Raw genomic sequence first — 24002 nt, 5'->3', positions numbered from 1 at the left:
TAACTTAGAACAATATATTGGATTAATTCAAATAGTTTGAATTAGGTAAGGAGAGAGAAACCGACAAGTATATGCGATAAAGTGATCAATTATTAGTTTAGAGATAAAAATTTATATTTAAATATAAAAATATGAATACAGATTCATATTTTGAAGCTCGAAAATAATGAAAATGGTCAAATTTGTAAAAAAGTCAAAGAGTTGACTTTTGACTTTGAAAAGTCAAACTAACTTTATATTCAAATGAGATTTGAATTTCGAAAAAATGAATGGAGATTCATGGTTGGGAGATCAGAAATAGTCAAGATGGACAAAATGGTAGAAAGTCAAAATGTTGACTTTTGAACTTGACCATTTTCCCCTTTGACTAAGTGGAAAAATTCAACATTTTGTTGCATAATCCCGCTAAGAGTTGGTGGGATAAGTGGCTACAGGGGTAAAGACCTAACCCACTAAATTTCACTAATGGTTAGTGAAGAGAGTGGTGTTAGACTTTGGTGACTTTACACATGTAATAATTTGCATGTTGTTTGTCTATTTAAAGGATAGTTTTTCAAATTTGAAAAAACTTTTGGCAACTTTTAGTTATTTGTCTTTAAAATTAAAAAGTGAAAAACTCATCTAAATTCTGCTAAAATCCAATTTTCATCTCTCTCAAAGCCTTCACTCATTGGGTCCTACCACTTGATTCTAAGTGTAGAGAAAGTAGGTCAACAAAAATGGTGGTTCAGTTCAAGATTGGGTGGAGATTTCAAACAAAGGAGAGCTTTAAAGGTGAGTTTCATTAACCCTAATTTCATTTTAATGAGTATAGTAATACATGAATTTCTAATAGAATTAGATGCAAGCACGTGTTTTGTTTTCCATCAGGTTTTAGAATAACCATTATGCGTTTGGTAAGTGAATACAAATCATTTTATTTTAGATATAATAACTAAAATGGACTTTAAATATATAGTTAAAATTTTGGAATATTTATTAATATAGTAAAATAAATTAAAATATTTATAAAATATAACAAAATTTTAGATTTTATTAAAAGGTTTTTTCAAAAATATAATAAATTGATAAAATATTAGAACAATTCCAAAAAAGTAAAAATTCCATAAACCCACAAAAAATATAAAAAATGCCCCGTCAATCGACCCTAATATTTTGGTTTAGTTTTGGGTTTAAATCTAAACGATTTTTTTCGTTGGTATATTTATGAAAAGTTATCAAGGATAGAAATCTATTATTTTTTCAAATTTGCTTTTTTTTTTTTTTGTTTTTTACCATTTCCGTAAATCTCTTTCAAATGATTTTTTCACGCAATCAAGGCAAACATAAGTTAAATGCGTGTGACCAAATTTGTAAATTTAACCAATATTAAAAAGGAAAACGAAAAAAAAAAATCAGCTCTTAGATTGGGTAATGTGTAAACAAAGTCATTTCAACATACTCCTACTCGTCTAAAACAGCAAAATTGTGATTGAAATTTGATTCAACTTAGAATTTTGGTTGAAAATTTATAGAACCACTGATTCTTCAATGCAGCATTTAGGTTCAGCATCTAGATTTCAATTTCCCAAGAACATTCAACTCTCGCTCCGTTGGGGTTTCTGAACTCAACTGACTTGAAGCCTGCTCAGTTGTTGCAGAAATGGCGTGGAATCTGATCTTTTGGTTCATCTCTTTCTGTTTTAACATCGCCCTCCTCGTCCTCAACTTTTATCAGGTACATCCTTTCTAATCTCTCATCAACCCTAGTTTAGGAGAACAGACTTCTCCATATTTGGTTAAGTTTGAGTCCGACTGCTAAAACGTATCCCGAATCTTCTTCTTCTCTTCTTCTTGTAATCCTGTTTTGCTTATTCAATAAGGAGTGGAGGTTTGATGCGTATCTGAGATTCGTTTTGCTGCGAGAGAGTATTTGGACCTCAGTTTGATTTACGGGTAGATGCGACCTAGATTTTGATTGGTGGAATCTTTACACTGTCGTTGACCTATTTTTGAAATTGATTATATACCTTCTTACTATTTCACGTTTTTCTCTTGCATTCTTAACCAAGCAGTAGAATAGTCAATTTTACGGTGATGAATTTGATATTTAATTTGATCTATCGTGCACTATTAGAAAAGAAAAACGTATTCTCAAAATCGTGCACTGGTGTCTATTGGATGTGCCCCCATTTCGTTTACTATGTTCATGTACATTGGCAGAAGGTGAAAAGTGGCTGGTCTAATTTTCTCATGAACTAAGATGATTGCTACAGAGATTGTCTAAGTACAATTTTGCTCCCCAGTTGGAGGCAGCTAACGGTTGTGGTTGATCTTTTTGTAGCTTTTGGTATTAACGGATTTGGAGGCAGACTATTTGAACATCTATGATTCATCATCTCGCATTAATAAACTTGTCCTTCCGGAGTTTTTAGTGCAAGGAGTATTTTGCTCTCTTTTCCTCTTCACAGGCCATTGGTTCATGTTTCTTATAACAGTCCCTGTTACCTGCTATCACATAAATTTGTAAGTATTTCTCGAATTGATGTGAGGCATGGTTTAATTTTCCTTTTACTGTGTGTTATGGATGAGTTATATTGGTGGTGTTTCTTTGTTATGAATAGAACTTTTTTACTAAAGTGTTATGGATGCCAATCTGAGCATACATCAACTGGTTAAGACATATACACTCGACCATGAGGTCAAAAATTTGAATCAAAATCACCCATCTCATGTCGTTGAACTCTCCTGTTATGGGTGGGGCTTGAAATATGAACCGTTTAGTGATATGTGATAGTTGTAACCTCAGTTGTGTACAGTGCTCTAACTATAGTAGCTCTAACTATAGTAACATGAATAGGAACAAACAAAACAACAATATTTGGTAACCCAGTTCGATGAATGTACATTTACATCTGGGGGCAGTTTGTCCAAGATAGACGATTGTATTAATCATAAATACAATAAATGTTGAATTCATAGTTATGAGTGAAAGAACAGCACTACTGTTCTAGAACTGTTTCAACAAAACTTGATTATGATGTAACATAATGATCATAACTAAATAGAGAGTAGAACGAAACTCCCCCTTAATCGCAGCACTAATCAAATGTGCATTCAACTTCAACTTTGATTCAAAAGATATATTCTTCTATCCGATTTTCTCCGTGTTAATCTTGGAAGCTCTACCTAAGAACTTTACTGTGCTTGGTTATTTATCCTTGATGTTCACCAGGCCATTAACTTCTTAGGAAGTAACTAATATATAGGAAAAGATTCTAACCACTTGAAATTATCTTTTAAGGAAAGAATCTTAACTAATTAGTTAAGAGAAATATTATGCAGAAATAAACATGTGGGACTAGTATGTTAACAAGGCTTATGATTTTATTTTCTAGTAAAATGAATTAAAAAATTATATATACTTCTTACAGTTTTAATATGTTTTGGTTTGTTTTTAGGGTTACTTGCATAAATGGAAAAAAAGCCTTAACATAATAGCATATATAGCACAAGAATAAAATAATTGCATATATAGTATAAACATTAGTAAAAGATGAAAATACCGACGTTCAACCACCATTTTGGGTTTTTTTGCTGAATTTCTCAATTTAAAGACCATCACTGATAGCATCTATCATTGATATTTGCTATTAGTGATATATGACATCACTAATAGCTTTTAATTTGAGAAATGATTATTTCACACACTTCTTCTTGACTTTTTTTCATGTTGAACACTATCACTAATAGCTGCAATTAGTGAGTATCACTTATAGTTGTTATTGGTTGTTATCACTGATAACTACTATTAGTGATAACTTGTCATCATTACAAATATTTTTTTCCGTTTTTCTTAAATTGAAAGCTATCATTGATAGCAATTGATAGTTGTTATACGTTGCTATAACTGATAGATGTTATCAATAACTTTTAATTTGAGAAATATGTTATCAGTTAATATAATTTATAACGGTTATCAACAATAGCTTTTATCAATAATAGCGACTGAAGGGTAGAGTAACTTTCAATTTGAGAAATATGGTATCAGTTGCTATAGTTAGCTGCTATTGCTGATAACTACTAACGGTGATAGCTTTCAATTTAAGAAATGTGATATTAGTTGCCATTCCTAATATCTTTTATCAGTGATGTTGCTATCAATTGATATTCCTAATAGCTATTATAAGTAATTTTTCTATATTGCTATCAACGTAAAATGATATCACCAACAGTATCTATCAATGACTGCATTGGAAGGATATCACTAATAGCAACTATAAGCGATCAGTAGAAGGATATTTTTTATAAGTGATATCTCCTTGGTAAACATATCAATTTTGAATTGATAAGGTTTAATTAGGCTATCAACTGATGTTTTTGATAGCTACTATCAATGATTTTCTTCTATTGCTATCACTTATAATATCTACCCATGATAGCAACAGAAGGATATCATTGATTGCCATTTTTAAAAATATTGTTCCCTTATGCTATAGATTATAGTTATTTTCCAATTTGTGCTCTATGGTGCAATTTTCCTTGTTTTTAAGGTCAATATTCTTGTTAAAAATAATGGGCTTAGGTCATGATGAAAGCCCATGAGTAGTTAAGATTTACTTTGCGCTAATTCTTTATTCTTTTGATTAGGCTCATGTTGCCTATAAATTTACCCCCTTTGTACCTTCATGAATTATTAGAAAATAATAAGATCTTCAGCACCATTGTTTCTCCCTATACTAGGGTTTCCACGTAAATTTATGTGTTCTTTGTCTCTACTTTCAATAATTCTTTAAGATGCAAATATACAGTGAAACTACCATGAAGAGTTAGGAGCATTGAGTATTTTCGCTCTGAAGTAGAGATGGCCATTTCTAAAATGAGTTAACTGTAATTTTCAAATTACTGGATGCCCTTTTAAGGTTATGGTAACAGTTCCCTTCAATGTAGGATATGTTCTGGGTAATTTGGTGTATTCAGGAGATTTCTGGTGCATTTGGGCAGAACACGATAAGCAGGGTTGGGGTGGGAACTGTGGGGTTATAATTTTAGATATTTAATGATGAGCGTTTCTGAGCACACAGTATGCTCAAAAGCTGAGATTTGCAGTGAAATTTCAATTTTATTCAATTTTAACTGGTCCTTTCAACTCATTCTGGCTTGTTTTTTTTGAATATATTATCATTTTCCCCCTTTATTTGGATGATTCCATGCTTTTTAATATCAAAAAATGAGGCAAAGCAGTTGTTTAGATCTCCAAGCAAATGACTTTTTATGGAATACTCTCTTATAGTTGTTGCCCCCATATTTATCTACCTTGTTTTGAAGTTATTCATTGAGTTTTAAATTTAAAATTTTGTATTTTGTTTTGAACTAATAAAGTTGAGTATCTTGCAACTTGGGCGGTATCACTACTTCTTTGGTAGTTAGAGTGAAGCAAAGATGAGTCAGAAATGTCCTTACTTGAGCAACTAGAATCTAGAAACCCAAAAGTGATTAGGCTAAAAGATACTCAACTTGATTGAGAGGGATAACCATTCGACCAGATCTCTGTTATGGTAATTCCTTCTGAAATTGAGGTTTTGTTTACCTAAATCTTCATTCACCTAAATGGTTTTGACTTCTTAGCAAAGGAAAAATATATTTGAATCAAAGAGCATAGAGGACCTGAAGAAACATCAACCAAAATTCCCCCTAAAATTTGATGGTGGAGTCATTAGTGATTTTTAATATGGAAAGGTCATGGGTCAAGAAAGTGTCATTGTTAGCATACTTCCTAACAAGAACACTCAAGAAATACAAATAACACTAAAAATAGAAATTCATTACAATATCAGTAAAGAAAATACAATGTCCACAATGGTAGGTTCCCTTTGTACCCACAGATGACTCAAACCAATACACACACAACAACACAGATATTTCCAGCAACACACAACAGAGATATGAATGGAGAGGAGAAGTATATATTCAATATACAATCACAAGCTACACAAAAGAGTTTCTAGATAGGATATCAGCCGAATAAGATGGCTGCACTCTCCACAATGAAAAAATGTTCATTCAAAATGCATAATGATCAAGATGAAAAACAACACCTAGATATATATTCCCTTTCTCCTGCTGCCACGTGTTGTTAGGACCACTGGCCATCCTAACAAATATGTTGTCTAGGTGGAATTCTCCTTTTCAACCCCTCCTTCGGTAAACTTGAGTAATTGGAGGCCTAGCACACAACCTTCCAAGAGGCTAGTCTTTGCCAAATCCCCTAAAAGGAACCCCACAAAAAATTCTTCATACCTTTTTTCCCAACTCCACTCCCACAATTTATAACTAAAGTCTTAACTAACTTACTGGCTATTTACTAATAGGCCCCTTCTAATAACCATACTAATATTCCTTATTAGGGCTCTTACATGCATACAACCTTCATTAGGAATCCAATGATCTCCTTTGCTTTAGGATGCTCTTTTCCTTATCTCTCAAACTCTTACACTTGGCGATAGGTCATGAACTTTTGGAGCTGCTATGATAACAATGTGTTGTAAACTATCGTGAAGGACACCTGTCATATTTACTAGAAATGACCTTTTGTTCAAATTGACTTAGCTGAAAATGTTCTCATTCCTCTTTGCAATATTACTTATGTATACTCCACCAGAGGAAAGGACCCAGCATGTCAATCCACATGATGGCCAGTAGCCGTCTCTTCTCTATTCATCCCTTGCCATAGGCTTATTAATGATCTTCAAATATTCTCAGATCATAAAAATCTTTATACAATGCTATCGGAAGGAGTTGATGAGTTGAATATTTAACTTTTTCATTAATATAAAATGAAGACAGGGCTTTAGCTATTCTTATAAGTGAAGTGTGTAGAAAAGCAAGTTGATGTTGGAAAACTAAGTATCGATGTATAACTAAACTAGGCTGGTGGTTTTTATATAATAGTGATTTTCAACCATGATTTTCAACAATAATAAAAGAATGTTGAAAATAGATAATCAACCAAGTATTGCACTCTTGGAGGTTGTGCCAAGCACAAGGGAAAATTCTGTTGCACGCTATTATTAATTTGTTCATTCTTGGCATGCCAACTAGTCGTTGAATCTTTTGCATTCTTTAAATAAATTCATTTTCAGTGATGGATATATCTACTGCTGACATTTTTTAAGAATGAAACTAAGATTGTTAAATGTAAGATAACCTATTGTATGAACCTTGATCCTACAAATATGTCTATTAGATTCTGGATAGACATCTACTTTTCACATTTTTTAAGAATAAAACTAAAATTTTCTAAAATAAGTTTCAATTGCACTAATTTGACTGAGAAGTGAGAACTTCTTTCAAGTATTTCTCCGTTTTATTTTTTTTCTTGGTGTGTGTTTATGACATGTATTATCCGGTTACAATGTCTCAGATTCTTGAAGAGGGAGCACCTTATTGATGTCACCGAGGTGTTTAGAGCTCTTAAGCGTGAGAAGTATTTCCGTTTGGCCAAGCTTATCTTCTACTTGCTTCTTTTCCTCATAGTAATTTTCAGGTCAGTTTGCATTTTTCGTTTTCTCATTCCTCTCAACTATTATGAAGTTGGGATTTTCCTGATTGAAGTTTTCCTTATTGTTTTCTCTATAGAATAATAATGGTTGCAGAAATGAAATCTGTTTTTGACTCTGCACCGGAAGATATAGACATTCGCTCCTCTGTTCTCGAATACTAGAGTTTTTTACTAGAGTTTTTTACTTAACCATTTATCATTTATTTTGAAATATATATACGATTACATTTGACATTATCTACTTTTTTATTCATTGCAAAGTACTTAAAGATGATATTGCTGCTCTAATTTTGAGCTTCTATGTTGATTTGGGAACCTATATACCATATGTCTCTCTGTTGCCTTGATGCCAAGTATGTTGTTAGAGTAATGCATTACTCCAGGATCTTGCACTTTGTTCTGTTTGCAATTCTTGCTTCTTTGTAGCTTTTGCTGGTCCAGTATGTGATATAACTTAAGTTAGAATGTTTATAGCTCTTCAAATTTTAAAGAGATGTTGCATTTTGTTGTTTTATGTATTACTCCCATGCTTCTCAACATCCCGGTACATATGCACTCGTATACACATGTATTGTTCATCCATGATGTGTCGAGGTTTCATTTCGTCTTACCAATAAAGATAAAGCACAAAGATTGATATTGTTCATTTGGAACTTCACCATCTTACTAGCATTCTTACCTGTATTCAATTAACATGCAATGCAGGCTTACTTTGTCTGCATTCAACTCTTTATCTGACGAAGACGATGTCCTACATTTATTTTGATTGCCATTTTGATATCCGAAGTTTGTATTACGGGTTCTATGGTGCGTCAGATTGATATTTATGTGGGAATTAAACGAAGGAATGAATTTGGACTCGGCAACTTCAAGCACATTCAATGGGTTTTCTCAATTCCCATTCTTTAGTTTGGTAGGCTTCAGTAGCAATCTCATTGACTTACACCTAAGGAATCCTTGTATGTAGAGGATAGCATTGTAGGCATATTATATGATTTGATTTGTTTTGGTACCTTTCTTAACTCACTGCTAAGTCTGAGGGATCTTCAAGATTAGGGTTATTTTTATCATTTTTGGAATATCAACTCGTTTCAAGTTTTAGTGTTCTTGTAAGGATTGAAATGCTTTTGATCGTTCAATGCCTAACAAATGTATCAAGTGTTGTTCTCTTCAAATGATAAATTTTTAGTAACATTGTCAGATATTTTTAGGGTTGTTTGAAAGAGAATTCTAATTTAAACCATCGTTCAACGTGGGGTTGATATAATATACTTATGAACCATAAAACTCTTTAAAAATTAAAGGTACTAATTATGACTTAAGATTAGCCTATTAGCTATTAGGTTGAGTATAAACTAATATCAATTAATTTAGTTTAATTTTTTCTATAATTATTACTTTGTAATAGGATATATTATTTAATACATTATAAAAATATAAAGGTACAATTGCAAATACAATGATTAGTCCCAAAGTCCTTGCGTATGTAGTACAATGATAAAAAAAAAAAAAAATTGAAAGCAAAATTTTGATCTCTCCAAGTTTATATTTTGTAGCCTCTATATTCCCAATAGAAATCTACCTATTACTAGGGGTTTATTAGCGATAAAGTCCGTCCGTGATCGTATTTGGTATATTTGCAATCTTTAAAAATATTTTTATATACTTAAAACTCTACCTATTGCAATTATTTTGGAAATGTGTTTAGAACATGAAATATTGTATTTATTGGCAATTTTTTTTTTAAATTTTTAAGACAAATTTCATAAATACAAAAAAACAGTAAAATATTTACGGTACGTATAACAAAGTCCATAGAGTTAGTCATTTTTTAAATATTTTAAAATTTGCTCTTTCGTCTTTCTTCTCATGTTCGCTTGTTCTATCGTCTTTTTTTTTCTTCCATTTTCATCAGTTTCAATTTTTTTCAGAGTGTTATATGGTTCATCGTGTATCAAATATAAAATATCTATTTTTTTCAAACTTTTTTATTCGATGGTTCAAGATCGTGTACTAAATACAAAAGACTGAAAAAAACGAAGATTTAGGTAGCCAAATTTAAACGATCGTGTAAAAAAAAAGCCAAATCTAAACGATCTTGTACAAAAAATCCTAAAAAAAATCGTTTAGATTAGGGTAGCAAAATCTAAACAATCATATACAAATGTAGATAAATCTAAACGATCGTGTACGAATTCTTTTTTTAAAAATCGTTTAGCCAATCTAAACGATCGTGTATCAAATAATAGCTAAATCCAAACGATCGTGTACCAAATATGTAAACGATCGTGTACCAAACAATAGCCAAATCTAAACAATCGTGTACCAAATACATTACACGCGTTGTTGACGACGTGGTTGATAGAGCATTTTTGGTATTTTTTATGGTGAACCTGTGAAATTTTTTTTTATTTTGGAATTGTTTTATATAGTATAAATATTTTGCCGTCTTGTTATATTTTTGAAAATACTCATATTTTAAATTCAATTATGCATTTTTAAATGTTAAATTCAAAGTTTGTATAAACAATATAAAAATGGTCATTTTTAGAGTTTTATTATTTGGATGGCATAATTTGAAAACAATTTTTGAAGAAAGATATTAGATCGTTAACTAATGACTCGAAAGTATGTTTGAATATATTTGGTTTAAAAAAGCTTTTGGTAAAAGTAGTCAATGATCAAGTGCAGGTGCACACTTTAGAGGAGTTAATGGGGAAAGTACTTGGAGTAATGAGAAATGGTGAGATCCAATTATGTATCCGCCACATAAACTTAATTGTAATCGTATTCCAGATCATGTCATGAACTTAGCTTAAACTTCGGTTCAATTTTGGCCTCCAACATCCATACAAGTCCATGTCCCTCTCCTCGATTTTGTTATCGCACAAGATCATTCTTTTAATGAAAAATAGTTGGATTTTCCAATAATTGGGCATTGAGCATAAGTCTCTCCCTCCTAATCTGCTCTTTGATAAAAGAATAATCTCTCCTTGATGAGCCCATCTATATCATGAGCATGGAGAGACAAGTACCATAAAATCGAATGGAAGAACAAAGCCACTTATAATTTATTCACGATGAGTTGATAAAGCACGGTTGAGCAACCGACCTTAAAAAATTTGCGCTTCCCACTACTAGAAAAAGACTCTCTCGACATTTGTGATTTTAAACATTTGATGGTTTAAAAAAAATCGAGAATGTTTATGAAAAGGCAGAGATGAGCGAATTTTCAGAAAAAATTTCATGTTGGAACTTTTCTTGACATTTTAAAAATGTCTAAGTGATATGTATTTTTCCTTCTCCAAATTTTTCCGATTAAATTTTACCCTTAACTTTTATTTTTTCCTTTTACATTTTTCATTAAATAAATAAATAAAAAAAGACAAAAACCCTTTAGTTTTGCACTTTCTCTCCATCTCACTCCCCTTTCATGAACAAAGCAAGTCTCCATGAAACCCCCCACCACTCGAACGCCTACAGCGAACAATCCATCACACTCAAAACGTGCAAATTTGCCTCTCGTTGTTCGCTCAACAATCAATATCTGTTGTTATTTTGTTTCGTCATTCATCGTTTATTTGATCTGTTCGCCTTGTTTGGATCTATCTTCACAAAAACAACAGATCATCTCAATAAACTCAACCCAACAATAGCACTCACACACCCCCTTTGAACCAGAAAAAATATATTAATCAGTAGTTGATTCTCTACGACTAGTAGATAGAGCAAAGATCTTCAAATGTTGAATGAGGGCATCAATTTCCAACCGTCGTTCAGACAACAGATTGATGGAGTTAGTTAAAGCACGAGATTCAACATTCAGAGCATTAACAATACGACAACTAACTTACGATCAACAAAGAAACCTTCAACAGACTCATCCCAGTCACTAGTGTCGAAAACGCGTGGGCCACGAGATGGATGCACATCATGATCAATATCAGGCACATGACTACCCTGAAAGAGTCTGTAGCTAAGGGCTAAAGTTTTAGGGTCAGGTCCAGGAGTATCAGCTGCAGTGAGCACAACTCTATTGAGGTGTAGTAACAGATTTGTGAAGAGTCACGGAAGAGCAATGAAAATCTTAATCTCAAATGAACTAATATGTCGTAACAGCTGATTGTAAATGAATGCATCCGTATTCACCTTATTATCATTGCAGATTCGATACAGAAATGTTCCTAAGGCAGCAGATACACTGGAGGTATGTGAGAAAGGGAACCAATTAGCAATGCCAATCTTATGCAAAATGGCATATTTGATGCTAAGAACAACTGCAAGAATTCCATTTATTGGCCAAGTGGACAACGTCCCACCAGATAAGACAGAAGCCAGAACATCAGTGCAAGGAGATGATGGAGAACAATCAAGATTAATAACATTCCCTAAAAACCAGTTAATCATAGTAGGAGAAATCACAAATTTGAACCCTCGAATATGAACCGTCTGATAATTCGGGCTACTTGGATCATTAAAATTATTAGGCAAATTAACTATAAACTCCTTAATAAGTTAGGGATAAAATGGATCGACATTCGAAATAGTTTTTATTAAACCAGCCCTTTCAATAAGGTCCATAATACTCATGTAGGATTGATGTTTGTCATCTGTGCGTCAACCAATATGCTATCCTTCGCTGCACCACAAACTTCCAATGCTGGACACTCTCTTCATGATGAAAGGATATTCCATCATTGATGGACAGAAGGAATACTTGGAGGAATCTTCTTCCTACCAGTTCTGGTAGTTATATTAGCTTCTTTTGTTGAGATTTCCTTTATGTTGGCTTAGATGCAGCGGGGATATCAGCAAAAGCAGGAGGAACAACATGATTGTCATCATCATTTGGAGGAACTTCTTCAGTGAAGATATTAAGGTGTTGAGGTTCCACCTCATCCTCATCTCGTCGATCATTTGGTTGACGCACAGATGCAGCAGAAATATCACCAGAAACGTCATTAGGAATAGATTCATGAGCATCAACCGAAGCAAATGGAGGTGGCGATGCAAGAGGGGAACGAGCTGACGATCCCTGTTGAACGTTAGATGCTGGGGGAATACCAGGAGTAGGAATAAATACTTCTTCTGTTGATGAACTTTCCTGTGAATGAATAGAATTAGGGGAATCAACAGGAAGTTTATATGAAACATCTGGAATCAAGGTCCTCTTCAACAATCGAGCTAGAGGTACATCATCTCGGTCATCCGAATCCATATCTGACACAGTAGTTGCAGAAACTCGAGGTGCATGTGCGACAGAAGAAGCAGGAACAAAAGACTCACCCACTACAGGCATAAACTCAAGTAACACAGATTCATGCAACTTACTTGAGGCCTCTTCTTGTGATTTTTTAGATGGAAGTCGATACGGCCTTCATGGCGGAGTACTTTTGAACCTCCGTCCTCTCACCTTCACCTGTCGTACAGAAGGCGACGAAATTGTAACCTCAGGTGCATCTTCAGATGGCTGCGTCATGTAGAAACCCTTGCGATTATTTATCATAGTGAACAATGATCAAAACAAAATGAACTGTTGTAACAGCAAGGATGAAGGAACAAATAGGTTAATGACCGTTTAAATAATCACTAATTAAGAACTCCATTATGTCAGGGGAGACTCTCCATATGTCAAAAATATAGCCATTAAATCCTCAAGCGGCGCTGACATCCCTAATGATTCAGAACGTGTAAACATGCACCGTCTTAATAGCTGGTCATGGAGTTAAATGCGACATACTCCTAAACCAGTGCGTAAATAATCAACGTCGTATTTACATCTAGAGGCTTAGTGAGTATATCAGCTAATTGCAAGTTCGAACGAATATGATCAAGTCTAATAACCTTATTTTCAACAAGTTCATGAATAAAATGATGCATGATATCAATATGTTTGGTTCGACTATGTTGAACCGGATTTCTAGATATGTCAATGGCACTCATATTATCACAATATAAAGTCATGGTTTCTTGAGCAAACCCATATTCTTGTAACATATTACTCATCCAAATCATCTGGGTACAAGCACTCCCTTGCTTCAGCTGTAGACAATGATACACAATTCTGTTTCTTACTGAACCATGAGATAAGATTGTTTCCTACAAAGAAACAACCTCCAGAAGTGCTTTTCCTATCATCTGGAGAACCAGCCCAATCAGCATCACAATATCCAACCAAGGTAGAAGTCGTGTCAAATGAATACAAAATTCCAAAGTCACTCGTCCCATGTACATATTTGAGAATCCGTTTAACAACGGTCAAATGAGAAGTACGAGGATCTGACTGAAATCGAGCACATATTCCAACAGCATAGGCAATGTCAAGTTTGCTTGCCATTAAATATAGAAGACTCCCAACCAAGCTTCTATACAGTTTGTGATCTACTACTGTACCATTAATGTCTTTAGTAACTTTAACATGTGTCGCCACTGAAGTCCTTTTATGTTGACACTGATCCAGACCAAATTTTTTGACTAAGTTCTTGACATACTTCTCTTGAGATATAAATATACTTCTTTGTTTGATCTGTAGACCTAGAAAACAAGAAAGTTCTCCTACCATGCTCATTTCAAATTCTGATTTCATTATGTTAATGAAGTTACCAATAAGTGCCTTGGGAAATCTCCCAAATATAATATCATCAACATAAATCTGTGCTATAATGAGCTCACTGCTGGTTCTATTAATAAATAATGTCTTACTAGTTCCACTTCTAGAGTATCCTTTATCACCCAGATAGATTGTTAAGCGTTTATACCAAGCTCGAGGAGCTTGTTTTAACCCATACAAAGCTTTATTGAGCTTGTAAACATGCTGAGGAAATTCAGAATCAACAAACCCTTTTGGTTGAGCTACAAAGACTTCCTCATTCAAGTAACCATTTAAAAAGGCACTTTTGACATCCATTTGATATAATTTAAATTTGCAGATACACGATATTCCGAGCAGAAGGCGAATAGCTTTAAGTCTGGCAACAGGTGCAAAAGTTTCATCAAAGTTAATACCTTCTACCTGAGCATAACCTTGAGCCACCAAACGAGCTTTGTTCTTTGTTACATACCCTGATTCATCAGTTTTATTCTTAAAAATTCACTTAATTAGTTCCTATAACATTCATCCCGTCAGGCTTAGGAACCAAGATCCACACATTGTTACGCTTAGATTGAAACAATCCTTCTTGCATGGCGTTTATTCAGTATTCATCCTTGAGAGCACTTTCAAAAGATGTGGGTTCTATTGCTGAGACATAACATAAATCAGCAATCATTTTCGTATAATCTACTTTCTCTTTCCTTCTAGTAGTGATTCCAATTGAAGGATCACCTATTATGGAACTTGGTGGATAATTCTTTTTCACATGTGCAGACAGGACAAGTACGATTTCATCATTCATAACTTCATCAGTTATTTTTTCTGAATTTATCTTCATACTGTTTGGCTGAGAATCATCTTTAGTATTTCCTTAAGAAGGGTAAAAGTAACATTAGGTTTAATAGAAGTCTCATCATCCTCAATATTAAATTAGTTGACATTAGATTCAAAGTCATTTACCACAACATTGATTGTTTCCATAACTGTTCCTGATTTAATATTAAAGACTCTGTAAGCTCGACTATTCTGAGAGTATCCAAGAAAGATTTCTTGATCAGATTTCACATCCCACTTATGATGATACTCTCTATCGGCTAGAATGTAACAAGTACTTCAAAAAAAAAAAAAAAATGAAAATACTTAACATTTGGCTTCCTTCCCTTCCATAGTTCATATAATGTGACTGTCGTACTAGATCGAGTAGTGACCCTGTTGTGAATATGACATGTTGTGTTAACGACTTTGGCCCAAAAATTCAAAGGTAAGTTTTTGGCATGTATCATAACTCGAGCCATTTCTTGTAACGTTCTGTTCTTCTGTTCAACTACTCCATTTTACTGAGGAGTTACGGGAGTAGCAAATTCATGATGTATTCCTTCCGACTAACAAAAATTATTAAGATCTTCATTATCAAACTCCTTCCCATGATCACTACGAATCCTGATTATCTTTTGCCCCTTTTCACGTTGCAAAGTAAAACATAAACTGATACATGTTTTAACAGTATCTGATTTTCCTTTTAAGAACCGAACCCAAGTAAATTTGGAGTAATCATCCACAACAACCAAAACATACTTCTTTCCACCCAAACTTTCAGTTTGCATGGGACCCATAAGATCAAGATGTAGGAATTAAAGAACTCTGATTGTATAATATTCCGTTAAACTTCTGTGAGAAGTTTTAGTTTGCTTTCCAACTTGACAGTCACTACAAAAGAATTTGCCATTGATATCTAAAGAAGATATGTCTACAACAGCCTCGTTTCTGATAGCTTTATCTAAGCTTCTCAAGCTAATGTGCCTCAACCTTCTATGCCACAACCAGGTTTGATCAGTTTTAGTTAAGTGACATATGGTTGAGCTATTGAAGCTCCAATGATAACAGTTATCTGTTTGTCGTCTGCCACTCATAAACACTTGATTATTTTTGTCTGTAACTACAAACCAGTTTTGTTGTTAAAGTTTACACTATATCCTTGGTCACATAGTTGACTTATACTAATCAAGTTTGCCTTCAATCCATCCACATATCTAACTTCATTAAGACAAGGTAGATTACTTCTATCAATGTTTCCTTTTGCAATAATTCTTCCTTTGGCTCCATCTCCAAAAGTAACATGACCTGAGGCACATTCCTTTAATTCAATAAAGAATGATCGATTGCGAGTCATATGTCTTGAACATCCATTATCAAAGTACAGAGCATCTATAGTGCTTTGAACTGTTGTAAATGCGACCTTGCACTTCTCAGATGTCTTCACTCTCCAAATCATGTGAGTTCCTCTTATACTTTTGTTACATTTGGCAAACATAAAATTATTCTGATGGTTTTTAAATTTTTCCTTCTACTGATATCTCCTGTCTCTTAGTAATTTGTAGCAAAATGATCGAATATGACCTCTTCAACCACAATAATAACAGACCCATCTGGAAGATTTAGCAGGTGTATTAGTAATCGCAGTTGCAGAATTTGGTTCGGTTGTTCCTTTTACTGAAGTAGGAAAAAATCTTACTTCAGATGTAAACTTGGCACTCCTCATGGAAGCATCAAACCCGAAACTATATTTACTTGAGCCATTCTATCTTGAGTTCAGGATTGAGTCTAAGCTGCCAGTTTTTGAATTTAACATCTTTACAGGCTTAATTGTCTGATCATACTCATTCTGAACCTCTTTCAAGTTCACTTTTAGAGATGATATGACTCCTTTCAAACGTTCATTTTCTTCCATCAAATCTCAAATTCTTTCTTTTTGAATAGCTCTGGCCTCCGAGTCTTCTTTACTTAGTATTTTGAGTTTTTCAAGCGTTAACTCTTCATCCTCATCATTATCAGAACACTCATTATCATCTCCATGATTGATTTCTGTAATACATGCTATGAAGGCATTCGTGCCATGATCAACTTCGTCATCATTTGAGTCCTCATCAGACAAGGTAGCATAATAATTTTTCTTGTCTTCTAAGATAGGTGGGATATTCAGCCTGATAATGATCAAACCCCTCACATTCTCTACATCTAAAAGACCTCCCTACATCTTCATTTTTCTTACCATGGTCGTTATTTCTTCTGTATGAGAAGTCATTAGCCTTTCTTGTAGAGTTCTCACCATCGTGTCTTCCAGTTCTGACAGTTATTCCAGCAGTATTCATACTTTTGAACTTCCTGACCATCTTAAAGAATTGTTTCGTTAAGAGAGCTATTGGCTCATCCTGATTAACTTCATTATTAGACTGATTTACAGTGATCTTCTGTTCATAAGCAAATTTAAAAGCAATCCCCTTACCTTTCTTACTTTCTCTATTTGACATAGCCATTTCAAAAGTAAGTAGCGACCCAAATAGTTCATCGAGTTTTAAAGTTGTTATATCTTGGGCTTCTTCTATGGCGGTGACCTTCATGTCAAACTTCCTTGATAAAAGGCATAACACTTTGCGAACAATTTTAGACTCAGATATCTTTTCACCAAGCAGTAGCGAATCATTAGCTATCTCCAGAACCCTCTCGTTATATTCGGAGACTAACTCATCTTCAGTCATTTTCAAGGCTTCGAATTTTGAAGTTATCAACTGCAGTCTTGATATCTTCACTTTAGAAGTTCGTTCATATGCAACTTCCAATATTTTCCAAGCTTCTGTAGAAGTAATGCAGGAGTTAATAAGTTTGAACATGTTTAAATCCACACTGTTGAAGATTGCATTTATAGCTCTAGCATTTCCAACTGAAGCTTGTTCTTCAGCATCTGTCCAGTCAACTTTCAGTTTTGGCACTGATACCCCATCCACAGTGACCATTGGAGTTTCATAACCAGCAACAAGGGCTCTCCATGCTTTTCCATCTAATGTTTTAATGAAGAATATCATACGAGGCGTCCAGTATGTGTAATTTTTTCCATCCAGTACAGGAAGACGAGAAGCTTATGGTCCCTCTCTGATTATCTCCATGATCTAATAACCCGCTCTGATACCAATCGAAAAAACAGTGAGATAATTAATTCTTCAGTTAATACTAAAGCTAATAACTTTTGTAATAACTAGAGGGATAGCATAAGAGAATAACACAAAAAACTTTGTTAACCCAGTTCGGCCAATATTGCCTACATCTGAGGAGCTGTGCACAACCCTGATGAGTAATCTTTATTAATATTCACTTGAGTCAATATACATCAATACAACATATGGTGCTCTGTTCAATTATATGACTTAATAGCATGTGTCTTAACATCAGACTCCAGGCTCCCCTTGAATTACTTTTCTTCACAATGTCTATCTTCAGGCTCCCCCTTAATACATGAGTGAATATCTTTGACAACCTCTTTAAATCCCTCTAAAGATCTCAGTGATCACACAAACCACTGTCTTGTCTGTTACTCATCGATTATTGCAACTTAGATCAACAAGTCGATCTCATAGACATAAGATCATAATACATTTGGAAATTGGTAGCTTCTGCAGACGACCTCCGATGTGAACAATCTTCTTCAACTTATGTTTTTTTATATTTTTTTTTGTCCCTCACAATCGTCACATAACAACCTATTTATACATATATATTATATGTATAAATTTTCTTTTCTTTTGAATATAAATAACAAGATTCCTAAAATAATGGAAAATCTTTTATTCTTTGAATATCTCATCCTTTAATTAATTCATTAATTGAAGATATATCTCATTCATTAATCAAGAATATTTAGTTAAAGATATTCTAAAAAATCTTTTAGATAAAATCTTCAACACTGTAGCCAAAAATCTTCTGTAATTTTTCAAATAAGAAAACAATGTTGAGGCAGAAACAAAACTAGTAGAGATATTTTGTAGGAACAAACACAAAACGTAATGACAAATATGTAATCGGAGAACAACCACGTCATACTTTAAAAATAAAGCCACACTAAGTCTCTAACAAACTCCCCATTTGTCTACTAATTTATAAATTACAAAGGATAACGAAACATAAAACAAGAGAAAGAAGATGGAAACTAATTAAATAACCAGGCAAAAAGCCATAATAACCAAATGCCATAGACGATGCAAAATCATGAACAATCGAATTGTGAAAAGACGAGAAAACAAACAAACTCAAACCAAGTCCCCCATCGTGTGTTTTAAAAAATATAGTTGTTAAAGAAAAAAAAAAGAGAAAGAAAAAGAAAAATAAAAAGAAAAAAAAACCCCACTAATTAATTGTTTATTTATAGTGAATGCTTTTTAGGAGATTGATTTGTGCAATGTGTCATATAATAGTTAATATATCAAAGAGGCAATAAGTTAAGTTCATTGTCTATGCATGATTAATCGTATTCTTCTCTATCAACCTTGAGAGAAACCGTATTCATGAGTGATTGATTAGACGATGGAAGCTAAGCACTCAGCCTAACATCACTATAGAACTAAATGTAATTTTAGCTAACTTGATACTTAAGACAATTGATCAGGGTTCCGTGTGATTTAAGTAACAAGTGATAATTTTCTATGATCTTAATGGCATTGAACGACTCTATTTGTATAAACTAGGATATCTCAATTATTTATGCATCTATCCTATTTTTTGCACTTCATAAATATTATGCAATTTAATTTTATTGTCAACAAAAACAAAACCCCCATTTTTATTGTTTTTTGTAGACCGATTTAACATTGAGAAATATTGTCTTAGGCTCTATGTGATTCAACACTTCTGGATTGTTGCTATTGCAATTTTTTAGTAGTAATTAATAGTTGTTGAGTTCGATGAATTATAAATTTTATTTTATTTAAAGAAAGTTTGTGGGTGACAGCCAAATTTTTCTGTCATTTTTGTATAAATATTTTGTTCTTATGCACCATTATAAGCTATTTTCAAAGAGTTTAGTTTTTATGGAAGATACTTAAAAACGATATGGTTGTGACATATTTATAGTTGGTGTGATTTCGTAATTAATTTGAAACCCTAATATTAGGGTTGATACAAAGTCGTAAATTTTGAAATTGTTCATAGAAAAGGTAATACATTAAAATATTTATTTGTTAAAGAATCTAGAGTATTCAAGGCATCAAATTGTTGGAACACAGTCATAGATTATGAAAGATGTGTGATATTATTTAGAAGTTTAAGTGGCAAAGTACATTACATAAAATTGGAAAGATGTCAGCATGCAGATCAATTCTTTTGATCACCACAATCAAAGAAACAATAACAAGCATACATGGTTTGAGAAGGATTAGTTGGAATGCATTGATGTGAAATTGTATGATGTTTCTCCCAACATTTATTCTCACAGTCATTATGAGAGAGCACATAGTGTTATACAAAACGTCTTGACATCTTTTGGCAGTTGAGGCGGCTTGAGGTACCAAGATCAATGCAACTATATACAAAAACATAAAAAGATAAATATACAAATTTAGTAATCTAATATGTCTCATGGTTATTTGATTTTGAAACACATGATAATATAATATTTGTGGAAGAAATTAAAGGAAACGAACGTGTAAAAATAAGAACAAAGCAGTTGATATGGAAAGAAGCCATATTTTTATGATATGCAAATTTTAAAACTATTGTTTTGTTAAGTTGGGTCGGAGAAATTGTACGATTTTCAATAGTTTAAATACTAAAAATTACATTAAATCCCATCCGTGCATTAATCTATTTCATTTATGTAAAAGTATTAAAGATTTCTATAAACTAAACTCAACAAGATGCATGAATTTGTTTTCATTTAGTAAAAGTAGTAATAATTTTAACAACTTTCATACGTCATGTGAATTAAATGTCAACAACTTTTTTTGCGAAATTTTTCTATTTTAAAATATTGGTTGATTTTTTAAATTCAGTTTTACATATCTATTTATATTTTGGCTGAAATAATATGAAACTTCTAATTTATGATGTTCCGTTGGAAATTTTCCAAGTAGAAAGCCATATTTATTATCATTTTCAAGAAAAAAAGTCTAATGACTTGTTAACAAAGTAGAGACTTCTAAATTATTTTATGTTAGTTATTATATGACAGACGTTCCATAAATATCAAGTGTATTCAATATTTACTCTGACACGTTAAAAATATATATCAAGACTAATATTCACTTTTAATTGATCTTTTCTTAATGTCATGTATAAAAAATATATATTTTTATTCAGCAGCCCTAAATTGATATAACTTAAAAAGAAAAAAATAGTCTTACTTGACTTTTTTTACCTATCAAGTATTTGTTTGCTCGACGCTTTTAAATGCATCCGCTAGTAGAAAAAGGGCCTACAATGACAGTTAAATCCTGTCATTAAAGGTTTCGTGACAGTTTTTTGCAGTCATTGATGCGACAATCATGGAAAGTATGTTATGACAGTTGTAAAAAACTGTCACGAAATGCGCTTTTCATGACATATAATAAATGTCACTAATGAAATATTTTATGACAGATTATAACTGTCATTATTTAGTTACGATGACAGTTAATAACTATCACAGTTTACATTTTATGACAGAGTGTAATTGTCATTATTTATTTTCGATGACAGTTAATAACTATCATTGTTTATATTTTATGATAGCTTATAACTGTCATAGTTTACATTTTATGACGAAGGATAACGATCATTGTTAATATTCTATGACTGATATTAAATGTCATTATTTATCATTTATGACACTTTTTAACTGTCATTATTATACTTACCATGACTTTAATTAAATTTCAATAAAACTTTTTCGATGACAGTTTTATTTTTCAATTTAAATGTCATATTTGTGTTTTTAGTCACCGTTTTCAACAGCCCACTTTCTTATTGAATCTTGTATTTCTTGTCGTCCTGCCATTACACATACCATTACAGACCAATACAATCACATATGGTAAAACGGTGAACGCTTTAATAGAAAGAAACACACTTTGTATTGCTTTAATTGTTCGTACAAATGTGTTTTGGTACGAACAAACTATTTAAATAACTACATTTAAACAAAAAAATTTCCTACCAAACCTACAAAAAAACCTATACATCAATGAATTGGTGTAAATATGGCTTCATTGCTCCAATGGATTGTGGCAAAACCTAATAAGATAAGAAAAAAAAAATGATTCAACAAGACAACACATTCACCCACATAAACACATCACATTCACTTCATGATGAACAACACACTTCAACAACATAGAGCACGTACACACTTCAAGAATAATAACTTCTAAGCTTAGCCAAATTCATCCAACAAACTAAGCTAAATTACATACACACTTCAACAATACTTCATGATCAACAAAACACTTTAACAACACTTCATAATCAACAACACACTTCAACAACACTTTTTTATCAACAACACATTTCAACAACATAGAGCACTTACACACTTCAAGAATAATAACTTTTAAGCTTAGCTAAATTTAGCCCACAAACTTAGGTAAATTACATACACACTTGGACAACACTTCATGATCAACAACACACTTCAACAACACTTCATGATCAACAACACCCTTCAACAACACTTCATGATCAACAACACACTTCAACAACATAGAGCACATACTCAGCTAAATTACATACACATTTCAACAACACAAAAGAGCAAACACAAAATTCAGCCCACAAACTTACCTAAATTACATACACACTTCTATAACACATAATCGCGAACACCAAATTCAGCCCACATACTTAACAAAACTCAAAACTAAAACACCTACAAGCTTATCAATAGCTAAAAGTAAAAAAATTGATCGAACGATGTACTAGCACAAAGTACAAAAGGAGACAAAACCAACCTTTTGAATGAAAATGAATTATGAAGTGCTGGGATTTGAAGTAAAAGGCTGAGAACAACTTTTAGCGCCTGGCAAGTAAAACAGAGTGTCTCATCTTAGCAAAAAGTGTATTCAAGTTACAGATACTAAATCAATGGAGATAATATGATGAACTTCAAAAACTGCATTTTAGTAATTTCTAAGATAACCTTACCTCATTGATATTGAACATGGCAGCTGTATTTTCCTCCAGCACTGTATTTTCCATGGTAGCTTGAACACAAAAATATGTGACAAAATATGTAACAAAGTATATGACAAAATGTGTGACAAAATATCTTATCCTAAGCACAATGTACGTGCTTTCCTACAAACTCAGCCCACTCAGACCTTATACAATCAATGTCATCCTGTGTGTAAGCACGGGGTGAATCTTTCATCTGTAGACAATAAAGTGGTTCTAAATGAGTTTCATTCACAAAAAAGTATATATGCACGCTAGTTTTATAACTGTTATGCTTACTATCTGTATGATAGAAGTACTCCTTGACAATATGATGTCACGCATGAACCGCATCACGTAATAACCACATTCTACTACTCCTGATTGCTTAGGACACTGGAGATACACATACAAATGACTTGACCTATGTTAGAAATATGAATTAATTTACAACCCAAATCAACATAGATATTCACATACCTTCACGACCCTTCAATTTGGTTTTTTCTTGTTCATTCTTGTTCATTATGTTGAATGACCTGCAAAAAAATATCAGAGTTTGAACTACTTAAACTATTGTCTCATTAAGAAAAAGGAAGTAAAGGTAAAAGTAAGTATGACATACCTTTCAACTGCTTCGGTTATATCTGGGTCAATACGATTTTTCAAAGGGTCTATCCAAAAGGCAGCACCCTTGGTAAGGTTTATTACAACCAATGTGTCACACCCCCTCCCGAACTACCTGCTACCTTAGACCGAAAGATGGCGTGAAGCCGACGAACAACGCTTTTCTGTACCTGTATCTGTCGACTCTGCTTAAAACTTTCATGTGATGAACTTGCCAATCTAGTATATAAACTATTGTACATGCCACAAAACATAGCGGATCCTAGGCTAGTCAAACACAGCTAGTCAAACACA

General features: G+C 33.0%; 1 protein-coding gene across 2 annotated transcripts; it reads left to right on the top strand.

Annotated features, from left to right (window-relative positions):
• Window positions 1-1365: 1365 nt before the first annotated feature.
• LOC103486176 (protein cornichon homolog 1) lies at window positions 1366-8698 on the top strand. Of its 2 annotated transcripts, none has more exons than XM_008444048.3 (4): window positions 1366-1717; window positions 2324-2505; window positions 7403-7525; window positions 8246-8698. In XM_008444048.3, the coding sequence occupies exons 1-4, from the start codon at window positions 1643-1645 to the stop codon at window positions 8304-8306; spliced, it is 441 nt and encodes a 146-aa protein (XP_008442270.2). In that variant the 5' UTR covers window positions 1366-1642; the 3' UTR covers window positions 8307-8698. The 2 variants fall into 2 exon arrangements, with proteins under 2 accessions (XP_008442270.2, XP_008442268.1); XM_008444046.3 differs by lacking the exon at window positions 8246-8698 and adding an exon at window positions 7618-7893 and having other exon boundaries at window positions 1402-1717.
• Window positions 8699-24002: the final 15304 nt, after the last annotated feature.

This window comes from Cucumis melo, chromosome 8 (genome assembly GCF_025177605.1).
Source record: "Cucumis melo cultivar AY chromosome 8, USDA_Cmelo_AY_1.0, whole genome shotgun sequence".
Lineage (NCBI taxonomy): Eukaryota > Viridiplantae > Streptophyta > Magnoliopsida > Cucurbitales > Cucurbitaceae > Cucumis > Cucumis melo.
Note: the sequence above shows the minus strand (reverse complement) of the source record. Positions and strands in the feature narration are given on the sequence as shown.

Excerpts from the sequence above, each read along its gene's own strand:
- LOC103486176 (XM_008444046.3), top strand. The coding sequence starts at position 1,643 with ATGGCGTGGAATCTGATCTTTTGGTTCATCTCTTTCTGTTTTAACATC. Across the intron at positions 2,506-7,402 it reads ACCTGCTATCACATAAATTT|ATTCTTGAAGAGGGAGCACC; the intron begins GTAAGTATTTCT and ends ACAATGTCTCAG. Across the intron at positions 7,526-7,617 it reads TTCCTCATAGTAATTTTCAG|AATAATAATGGTTGCAGAAA; the intron begins GTCAGTTTGCAT and ends TTTTCTCTATAG.